Here is a 12,087-nt window from a genome sequence, read left to right on the forward strand (position 1 = left end):
ATCTTATCTAAAAGCTCCCAATACTGTTGATGCAATCCATTATTGACATCATATGTATTTAAGTATTCAAAACATATTGGCCAATTTGACTCGCTTTTAAAAAATTGATTGAGATTACAATTTCTGCAGCATTTTACAGATAATTTCATTTCCGTTTTTTAAGCATACAAGTTTTATAATGAGGGTGAAAAAGAAATGCATTAACTTTTCTTGCCACAGTAAAAACTAATATCAAGATTATGAATAGAAGGTTCCAAAAGTGATCCAATAGTACAGAAAAAGTGGTTTTAAAAATTCCATGATGATAAAAACCTTTAATATAAAAGGAGATATGGCCATGAACATTAAAAATTTGAAAGAAATTGTTGGACAAAACTTATGAAGTGTCAGAAATGTCTTAAAGTATTTGATGTTAGTATTTCAACAATGTACAACTATCCAAAGCAATTTGGCTAAGTGAAAAAGTTCAATGAGTAAATTTTTGTTTCTGAAATTAATCATTTTCTGAACAACTTAATAATAATGTAAAAAGTGTGTAAATAATTTCTATACTTACGTGTATTTCCGCCCTGTTATTGGTTTGACGACCGCTCAATCTTTCACTGACATTGCTAAGAAAGATTTTTTTTTTAATTAAAAATATTTTAATTTTAAAAAAGTTAAAAAAAAAAAAAAAAAGGAATTTAATTAGTGAATCTAAGAAAAAGGAAATTAAATCATTCTATGAAAATGTGGTGTAATAAACACTTAGCTCTCTTATAACTATAAATAACTCCCTCATGTGTAATGATTTTATTTTTAAATTCTTCAGAGTCAATAAAAAAAGATTTGAAAAACTATGTTCAAATATAATCAGCATGGTTGGTTCAGTCTAATATAATATATATATAAAGAAAATTTTCATTATTTCTGCAAAAATTGTGAAAAACTTATTTTGATTATGGAAAACGTTTGTTTTGTTTTTTGTAGTTAACTTGCTGTCCAATTTTTACAGAGAGCAGGAGTAGTTTTGCCATGGATAATTAATTTCTTCTCACTCATCATAAAAACAGAATTCTCAGTGTTCTTTAAAAAGTTGCAAATAACAGTTTTACTGCGATTTACCTTAGCTGCTATCGCTCGCAATGACAAACCTTGCTTATGGAATCCTAGAATTCAAGAGCGGTCCACTTCAGTTAGTTTTCTTGCTTTAGGCGTTGTAACATCTTTACACAATGATTGCTAATTTCTAACTGAACTAAAAACATTAGAATTGCCATAAATCTAACAATTTATATCATTGGTCTTATAATTTTGATCATGTGTTAAATAAAATTTTTGGAATGTACCTATGTACCTTTTTGTTTCCATAACCTTTTAGATTGTAGTATTAGTAACCTTAAGTCGGAAGCGTTTAAAATCCATCCTTAAAAAAAAAAAGTTTTTTTTTAAGATTTTTAAGTGGTCTTAAATTTTTGATCAACAGAAAGAGACTAATTTTAGATTGTCTAACTGGTTTTGCAAACTCACTTTCTTGGTTCAAACAATTTAACAAGAGCTCAATGGAGAGCTTTTTTTTTTTTTTTAATTGAAGTATTACATACAATTTCATGTTTCTCCATCTCTTTGATACTAGCTCAGTTTAATAATGTCATGTTTCATTCTTGGCTGTTCCCATCTTCCCTTTTATTTGTTCTAATGTGCTCATTACATCGGCATTTTCTTCGGGAATCAAACAATAAAACATGAAACTTTTCTTAGATTTTGGGATACCAAGTGTTGATGAACATGATCTATTGGGACTATTTTAGCTTGAGAGATTGGGTTACCCATCCTATAGTCAGTTATCTATATCTAGCTCGTGTTTTCTTTCCAGTATCAAGGCTTAGTGATACCCACCTCTCTTAATATCTAACAATTAAACCAATACTGACCATAGTATATAGTTATACTCTGCTCAATATGCTATCCTAGCCTTTTTCTATTGTGAAACATTTGAATTTGACAAAAACAAAATGGACAATTTACATAATAAAATTAGTAAAAACAATCTTGATAAAAAAAAAAGGTGAAGCTATTTAACCACTACCTAATCTTAAATCTTTATTTTTAAGAAAATTTGATATTGTTTCATATCATTCATCCACTTTTATCACAAACTTATGTTTTTATTTCAGATAAAGCAAAAACCTTGACAATACCGGATATGGTTTACAGTTGGCGAGAAATAGTGATAGAGGAGGGAAGAGATAGAAACAGCAGAAAAAAAAAATTTGCCTTTTCCCAATTCAGTAAAATAGAGAATTCTTATCCTTAGGTTTTAAAGGGATTAGATTTTTTAGATTGGTAAAAGGACATGAGAAAATGGGATCTTACTCTTCAGAATCCGGTCCCCAATAGACACCAATTCCAGCAGAAGCACCGTGTTTACCGTTGTGAAAACAGCAACCATCAGTGTAGACAATCACCCCTTCATCATCTTCAAAGGAATCACCTTAATAAAAAAAAAAATTAATTAAAAAGACATTTTTAATAATAGAAACAAAATAAATTATAATTGGGTTTTTGCACCATAGTTGACTCTAAATTGTCATCATTTTAAGCACAGGCAAATGTGGATATTTTAAGATTTCAAATTGTTAATTTGCAGAGGAACAAAAACAATTTTAAATGTGAATTTAATTTTTCATACAGTTTCATGTTTCAATTAAACATTATTAATTTAGATAAACTCTGCAATTCATCATATCATTTTACATTTAGCCTGACGAGGATGAAACGTAGAAAATTCTGTGTAGCTTAATTGCCACATCTATTTTCAAAACTTGTATATAAAATGTATTGATAGTTTTATGTATAAAATATAACTATCAATACATTTCAAATGTAATTGCAAGTTTATATTCTTACGGTGTAAGTGAAAATATTTTACAAGGCGAACATTATGCAAAACAATTTGGAAAACAAAAGTGAAGTGCATTCAAATTTGATTCTGGCCAATTTTGAGCTTACAATCAAATGTAGAGACATAATGCATGGAAATACACCATTGACAATCAGATTTACTGTGAAACTGCAGTCAAGTATCATGTATTTTTTACATTATAATTATTAATGATGTATAAAATCCTAGTTAAAATAAAAAGTAATTAAATCAGATTACTATCAAAGTTATTTATGAGTAAACAGGAAGTGATTCATACAAGATTAATGGATGTCGATTCTGTAAATGTGTACTCTTAAAGAGAAAGAAAAAATGAAAACAAGGAGTAAGAATGATGAAAAAAGAGAAAAAATTAATGCAATGACTTAATTATTCGTTTACATATGTATTTTGGCATATGACTTTATTAATTGAATTTGGACATTTCTAACAGAAAAATATGAACATAATATCATGAATTTTTAAATTAATAAAAAGCATTTAAGTAAGGTTTTCCTTTGTTTGAAATAAAGGAAAGAAATATACAAATAAAATATGTATAAATTAAATGAATATTTAATGCACTTTGATTTTTCAATTGGACTATGACAAATTCTACACTGATAAAACTTGTTTGCACAGAACAAAAATATATACTTTTTAAATGGGCAGAAACAATTGCTTGTTAATAGTGTTTTGGAGTGAAATATTAATTCGTTTTTTATTACTGTTCATCATATATGTATATATTTCCCCAAAACCTCTGGAGGGGAGACAAACTTGCTGCTATGATTTCAAATGATCTGAAATTACAGCAAGGGGAGACTCGATTCCAAATATTTTTCATGTCATATCTCCCCTTTTTTGGAAATAGGGTACAATTATGAATATCACCAGTATCAAATAATCCTTATACACTGTGAAATTTACTTTATGTATGTATGAAAACCAAAGAGGGGAGATATAACATGAGAAATATTTGGACTCAAGTCTCCTTTTGCTATTATTTCAGATAATTTGAAACCATAGCAGTAAGTTTTAATCTCCTCCCCATCAATGTCAGAGGTTTTGAGGGAAATATCAAATACTTTGTAATTCATATACAAAACTAGGAATATAAATTACTATGATTGGAACATTTTATGGCTGTAAAAAAGTGCCAAAAATAGGCTCTGGATGATGGATGAAGTGCGATCTTAAGGGTAAATGTCACATAGCCCACTACACAATTCAGGTCATTACCTTTCTGAACCTTTATTTGTTAAATTCTGATCGATAGTCGCCGAGATTTTAAACATATCATTGCCCAAAAAGGTGGTATCTCTCTCTCTCTCGGGATATATCTATACTTGTAGCCAAATTGAATAGTGAAATGCTCATATTTTTGATTCTATGGGACAAAACCATGAAAATTTACAGGTTTTTTGAAGATTATAATACTAGTCTATGGTTAAAATTTTATGCCATTTGTTTTAAAAAAAAAAAAAAAAAAAAAAAAAAAAAACGTATATTTTCCAACAAATAAATCTTATCTTATATCTCTGTCGTTTTTAAGGACGTTAATGAATGAAATGAATACAACCAATAAAATATGCTCAAATTTTCTTACATTTGTATATATATAGTGTCCTGGCCGGCCAGCTTTAGTTTTGAGGCTTTGGGATTTTTTTTTTTTTTTTTTTTTGCCAAGTTGTCTCCCCTGTTGCCTTGCCAGGCCACTTATAATATATCATTAATATGAGCCATAGAAAATTAAGTTTCAAACAAAAACAAGCAACTAAAAAACAAAAGAATCGTTTTCTGCATTGAAAAACAAATTTTTCTTTTGTTTCCAATAACTTAAAATGTTCAGATTTTTTATGATTCCATTTAAGTACACAAACACTATTAAATTCATCCAAATTGTGTAAAATCACTGGCATTCACAATGAGCGACCTCATCATTTTGTGTTTATCTTATGATTGTGCATACTTTGAGATTTGTACTAGTATACACTACAAGAGATGCCTTCATAGACAGAGCTTTATAAAATTTGAATAAGTTGTAAAAAAAATATGCAACTTATTCAAGTAGCAATATATATAGAATTTTACGTTGATTCAATGTATTAGATTATTTAGAAATCAACAGATGATTTGTTTATTATATATTTCTATAAAATCAACCACTTTTTTTGGTACAACTGCTAATCCCAGTTAGTGCAACGGCTGCCACAAAACAGAGCATACAGCAGACCTCAAGTTTTTACATCAGAGTGTTGTTCCTTCTAGATATATATAAATAGTATAATCATTTTAAAATAACAATCTGAAATAACAACAAGGAGTTTTTATACATAAAGTAAATTTCACAGTTTATAAGGATTATTTGATACTGGAGATATTCATAATCATACCCTATTTCCAAAAGAGGGGAGATATAACATATGAGAAAAATTTGGAATCAAGTCTCCCCTTGCTGTAATTTCAGATCATTTGAAATTATATCAGCAAGTTTTATTCTCCCCTCCATCAAGGCCAGAGGTTTGGGGGGAAATATATATATATATTAAAAAGTTTGACTCATGTCCAGGTAACTTACATCTAAAATTTCAAGTGTTTAGACCCAAAATTGGTGGAGGAGTTTGGTAGAGTCTACAAAGGTTAACTCTTTTTACTTTGACCTCTTGGCAGCCAAATTCTCGACCCAAAACTGATTAAAAAAGCTTGTTGCATGTCTGAATACCCTTTATATAAAATTTCAAATGTTTAGACCCAAAATTGGCTGAATAGTTAGCTAGAGACTGCAAAGGTCGAATCTTTTGGACTTTGATTGCTTTGATTGCTTGGCAGCCAAATTTTTGGCTAAAAACCAATTAAAAAGCTTGCCCCATCTCTGAATATACTTTATGTAAAATTTCAAATGTTTAGACCAAAAGTTGATTGAGTAATTTGGTAGAGACTGCAGAGGTCAAAATTTTTTTTAACTTTGACCCCTAATTTTGACCTCTTAACATTATTTTTGGCTCAAATCAAATTAAAAAGTTTGATCCATGTCCAAGTAATATGCATTTAAAATTTCAAGTGTTTAGACCCAAAATTGGGTGAAGAGTTTGATAGAGTTTTCAAAGGTCAAATCGTTGAACTTTGACAGCCAAATTTCTGGCCAGAAACCAATTAAAAAGATTTTCCCAATCCTCAATACCCCTTATGTCAAATCTCGAGTCTGCAGACTGAAAATGACAGAGTATTTTGGTAGGGAAATGTACATACACACAGACAATTTCACTTTATATATATATATATATATATATATATATATATATATATATATATATATATATATATATATAGGGGAGTTAAAGGATCAGAATAAGATCAACTCTTTAAAAAGAGCAAATTGTTTTAGAAATCAATAAAAGAAAATGACGATATAAAACTATATAATATTTATCCTCCCCAAGAGTTATATCACACATTGTCCACATATATTAAACCCACTTTGACAAAAATGCAATAACCTACTCACATTATTTCATAAAAGCTATACTCCTCCTATGTTACAGATCAATTTCGTTTCCCCAGACAGCACAAATATTTTGTTTCACTCCTAATGTAACTATCACTAAATGCCACATCCCTATTATGTTACCTACCATCTTCTCTCCTCTTCTGATTAGAAGCATTACACTTCGAAATACCATGGTATAAAGAGTCCTCATTTACCCTACACCCTTTATTGATGTATACCCTTATAGAATAAATCAATAAATTTATATATATATATATATAGATAGTTTTATATCATCATTGATTTCTATATATAGAATATATATAGATCTTATATTTTTATTATTAAATTTACTCATATATATTATTAATATTTCATTTTTTTTTTTATATATTACTATAAATAGTAACCGTATTGCATTTACTTTTTGTTACTGGGGAAGTGGTATTTTCCACTGGAGAGCCATGTATTTTACAGCCATCCTGTTTTTAAATCTCCAAAACAGCTTCATGGTAGGCAGCGGAGGATTCCTGTTTTCTATTTAACAATTGTAATTAAGGGTTTTTTTTCTTTTCTTTTTTTCATCCTTATATAGTTGAATTCTCTTTTGTAATTGTAGAAATTTTAGAAGTTGGTTTATGCAAGTGCTAAGTCTGCAGTAGGTTAAATTTTTTTTTTTTTTCCGGGAATTTAAACTGCATTCTTTATTTTTATATATATATTTTTTTTTTACTCAAAGCTTTTTATATATATATATATATATATAGGTTTATTTTCTTCTAAGAAATTTATCTTGTGTGATTTTAAAAGCATGGACATCAATAGCATTTAAGATTACATAGCAAACTGATTTTGACTAGTGAATTTTCAGTCGTTATTGTTGTACCATAGGTACCTCAAACGCAAAACACAAATTTAATCCCCATATGTAACATGATGTAACTGTAATTTAATATCAGCATAACTTTTGTACCATTTTAAAGAAGAAGCTTCAAATAAACTAGTAATATTTTTTTTTTTACAGCGTATGAATATAGTGAAAATATGAGAGCTAAATCATGTTTACATTATTGATACTTTAAAACAACATTTCTACATTGTGATCATTTCGAAGACATAAACACACCTGTGTTTTAAAAAATCTAGCAAAAATCAACTAATGGTCAGATTTTCATGAAATATTCAATGCAAATTCAATTTTAAACTAACCTATATTTCAAATGCAGAAAAATTGTTAAATATGTGAGAGGAAATATTTTTTTAGGTGTTCTAATCCCCTCACATTTCATGTTACAAAAACTAAACAAAATAAATTTAAGTGTATAAAAATTGCAACATTTGCTAAAGCAGAAGCGTTTAAATAATTAAAGATTATCATATACTAGCATTTCAGCCCGGTGTTGCCTGGATGTTTGGAGATGTATGTTTAGCAAAAAAAAAAGGAGGGGGGGTAGTAGGAAGGCAGGCTCAAACCCATACTGCAAAGGAGGAAAAGAATGGGGAAAAAACCTGACATCTTCGCTGTTACAACCACCACCAAACCGCAAGTGACATAGGTTTAAATTAAGGCTAGACAATCGAAAGGAGAGGATGATTTTCGAAAATATCGGCGAAAAAAGCGACCCCTACCTCTGTAGAAAAGTGCCCAGTTGAAGGTGAAGATATTAATGATTTTAGTCAATTTTTCGATATTTGTCGTCTGAAAGGTCGAACTTCGAAATGATACTGATCTTGTAAAAATCCATTGCCTCTGTCAAAAGTTTTAGGCAGATATACAAACATACATTTATATATTGGTAACTAAAAATTTTCAACCCAAACCGATTAAAAAGCTTGCCCTATCTCTGAATACCCTTTATGTAAAATTTCAAATGTTTAGACCAGAAATTGTCTGGATAATTTGGTAGAGACTGCAGAGGTCAATTTTTTTTCAACTTTGACCCCTATTATGACCCCTTAATATTTATTATTTGGGGCTCAAATCAAGTTATTAAGTTAGATCTATGTCCAAGGAACCTATATCTAAAATTTCAAGTGTTTAGACTCAATATTGTCGGAGGAGTTTGGTAGATTTCTCAAAGGTCAAATCATTGAACTTTGACCCCTTAACAGCCAAATTTCTGTTCAAAAACGGATTACAATGATTTTCCCAAATCTCAGTACCCTGTATATCAAATTTCGAGTCTGTAGACTTATAATTGACAGAGTTATTGCGTAGGGAAATGTAGACACACAGACACGTTCACTTTATATATATATATATATATATATATAAACCCATTACTTATTTACTTATCTGGAAGTTGTAAATATAAAAACCAATATCATGTTTAAAAAAAATCAACGTTTCTTTCTCAATAATATATACTATGATTAGTTAAATTACAACACAAAAAGAAAAAACAGAATTCTAAAATATAATTCATTTTTAAAAGATTTAAATAGAATAAAATTCCAATATTTCGTGATATAAATTTTTAAACAGATTTTTGAATAAGGTTTTCTAATTTATAAAAAAATATTTTCACATAATATAACTAATGATTACTGGCAATTATAAAATAGCAAATTTAACTTGAAATTATTTCAATTGTTAAAAGATGTTTATTTCTGGGGTGAGGAGGCTTGATTTTAGCACTTTTCAAAAAAAAATGTACGGAGGTCTCTAATAAAATTCATATCAACAATAGCAAAAAACACTGCTTCTCTGATTCAATTAAAGCAACTCGCGGCATCCATAAAAAGTATTCACACTTATAAGATAGACACAAAATGATAGTGCGTAAAATGTTGGTGATTTTACACAATAATTTGGATATCCCTATGATACATCATACTTTAATAATGTTAGTGCACTTAAATGGAATCATAAAAAAAATTTAACATTTTAGGGTATAGGAAACAAAAAAAATTGTTTTCCAATGCAGAAAACGAGTCTTTTTATTGTTTTTTGTTTGTTTTTGTTTAAACTTAATTTTTCATGGCTTGTATTAATGACTAGCCTGAGTGCCCGGGTGTTTGGAGGTGTGTGTTGAGCAAAAAAAAAAAAAAAAAAAAAAAAAAAAAGTGGTAGTAGGCAGGCAGGTTTGAACCCATGACCCAAATGCAGAAAAGAAAATGAAAGAAAATCTGACGTCTTATCTCTACTCCATGACGCAATCGGAAGTGTAAAGCGTTCAAATTTGACGTAGTCAAACAAAAGATGATTTGCAGAAATGGTGTTGCTTTTAAATCTCCCATGAAAGCAAATTAGACACAAGGTTGTTTTTAATGTGAGAGGAAAACCAGCTCCCCAAAAAGGGGGCACTCTGGCAGTATCTAAATAAATAGTAACTGTCTCAGTATGAAGGGTTTCCCCTACATTGACCAACGACCAATTACAGAACAGAAACTACGGTTGCATTTGAATAGTTTCACTTTATTTATACAAAAAAAGACAAACAAACAGCAGACATGACTGCACAGTGGGAATTTTGTTTAACTTGATCAAAAAAAAAAAGATAGAGACGATGTCCGTTTGTGAATCCAAGATATTACAATCTGGGAAATATGTGAAAACTTTTCGCGGAATCTAACCGACGCAAGAACCCCCACCCAAAAAGCCCTTCATGGACATACACAAACACTCGCACCCACTTTACCCTACATATAATAGATGAAATGATAAATTTTTTATTAATTTTAAACTATCAGTAAAATTTAAATTTATAGATCATCCCCACAAGTGTATTTTTATGTTAGTGAAAATATATGTACATATTACATGGATGGCAATTCAACACACACACACCAAAAAAAAAACTCTTTAGAAATTTAAAAAAATCAGAATCAAGAATTTAAAACAAAATCAGTAATTGTATTGGGAAAAATATTAGAATCATTCAATCACTAGCTATTAGCACTATAAAAACGTATTTCATTAGTTTATTTTTTTAAATTACATAATGCTGGGCCTTGCTGCTACTAGAGTCAGGGGTGAACATGAAATCTTGCATGCCTGACAAATAGCCAATGAGGAGGATTTCATCCAGACTAGATAATATCAGAAGCACAATCTTTGAATTGCAGAAATCTGATTTCCTTTATAATGACAGCAAACCATCCTCAGTTTTGATGCTTCATAAATAATTTTTACACATCATTTCATAAATAATTTTTACACATTATTTCCAAGGAATTCTTTATTTTGAAAATTGTATTTTAAAAATTTAAAAATTACCATAAAAATAACCAACTTTAAGCTTTGCAACTATTTTCACATCTATTTTAAAATTTCTAAAAATTTATCTTGCATTAGAAATATTCAAATAATCACATTTGAGCATTGAAACTATGTTCAAGAAGCCTAACCTAACCTCAAAATCAGCATTTTTTTTCGACACACCACTCGTAATACTATCATGTATTAAGTAAATTTAACAAATTTTAAATTAATAAAAAACAAAAAGTACTTTGTTTGGAAATTTTTTAAATGACAATTGATAATTTAGCTTATTAGGACATTTTTTCTCATTTCAGATATTTTTATTTTTCAACTGATATAAACCCAGACTTTCAGGGATACTCTGTTCTAAGTGGCAATCTTCTAAAGATTGAGGGTTCAATCCTCAGTACAGATAATACAAAGAATATGATAATTATTGAAACTTATACTTAGTAATGGCTTAATGGACTGAGAACAATCTACCCTGTGGATTAAATAAAGGGTTCAGTTCAAAGTCCCATACAGATTACTAAGTCTGACAAGATGCATTTGAAAAACATCACGTTAAAACAGACAAAACAGTGTGAGATGGAAATTGTAGTCTAAATAATCCAAAAACAATAGTTTATCATCAAAATACAAGATTCTATTAGTTCAGACTATTTAAATAACCTGGTGCTTTTTGTCGTGGCTTTGTGATCACCTATTTATAGGCATTTTTTTTAATGATAAATGTTCACTTTATGGCCTTGAAACATGGCAGCAGAAGTACAGAGCCTGTATGCACATCTGGATGTTTGTTTACAAAACAATGCATTTTAATTCGGTTTTTATGTGACAGAAAAAAACAATACATCAATTAATGTTGATGAGCACATGAATTTGATACTTTTGTCATATCCCCATGAATTATCTCCCTTAAGCAAATCTTTTTTTATTCTGATATTCAGCATTGCCCGGGATTCTTTAATTTCCTTTAAAAACATATTTAAAACGAGATTTTCAAAGTTAAATTTAATCATTAGTTCATCACTAAATTATGAAAGCAGGGGGAAAAAAATGTCAGAACTCCCTCTCACTAACTCCTCTCAACTCTCTGCACCAACTCTCAATGTCTCTTTTCTTGTACTTGGCCAGCATAAAAGTCTTTTCTTTTTCCACAACTCACCCAAACATCAGTAGTACATTTTTCTTCTTTCTCTCCCGACTAACAACAAACTCACTTGAACAAGCAACATCCAAAAAACAAAAGGCTTGTCGCAGAAAGAATCCGTCTTTTTATGCTACCACCTCAAACTCCCAACTTACACATAGTATCAGTGCTTCTGTACAGCAGGCACATGCCAACCATGGGCGCTTATTATAAAGACACTTCATAGAATCATCTCAAATTATTAACTGAACCAGATTGTTATAAAACTTAATTATATGGTTGCTGGTTCCTAAATATTAATCAAACAAAACTCAAGTGTTTACTATGTATCATAGTAT

General features: G+C 29.5%; 1 protein-coding gene across 3 annotated transcripts in view; it reads right to left on the reverse strand.

Moving 5' to 3' along the window:
• The window catches only part of LOC145267107 (ribonuclease H1-like), an 80,251-nt gene that overhangs the window by 8,239 nt on the left and 59,925 nt on the right, over positions 1–12,087 (reverse strand). For 2 of the 3 annotated variants that reach the window (XM_080123127.1, XM_080123126.1), the window contains 2 exons: positions 2,356–2,473; positions 557–611 (listed from right to left, as the gene is read on the reverse strand). In XM_080123127.1, coding sequence (XP_079979253.1) covers positions 557–611; positions 2,356–2,473 — 173 coding nt within the window. The remainder of the gene's footprint in view (positions 1–556; positions 612–2,355; positions 2,474–12,087) is intronic. The other variant, XM_080123128.1, reaches the window with a different exon arrangement.

The sequence above is a fragment of the Euprymna scolopes genome, chromosome 42 (genome assembly GCF_053919585.1).
Source record: "Euprymna scolopes isolate OS-2025 chromosome 42, ASM5391958v1, whole genome shotgun sequence".
In the NCBI taxonomy this organism is placed as follows: domain Eukaryota; kingdom Metazoa; phylum Mollusca; class Cephalopoda; order Sepiida; family Sepiolidae; genus Euprymna; species Euprymna scolopes.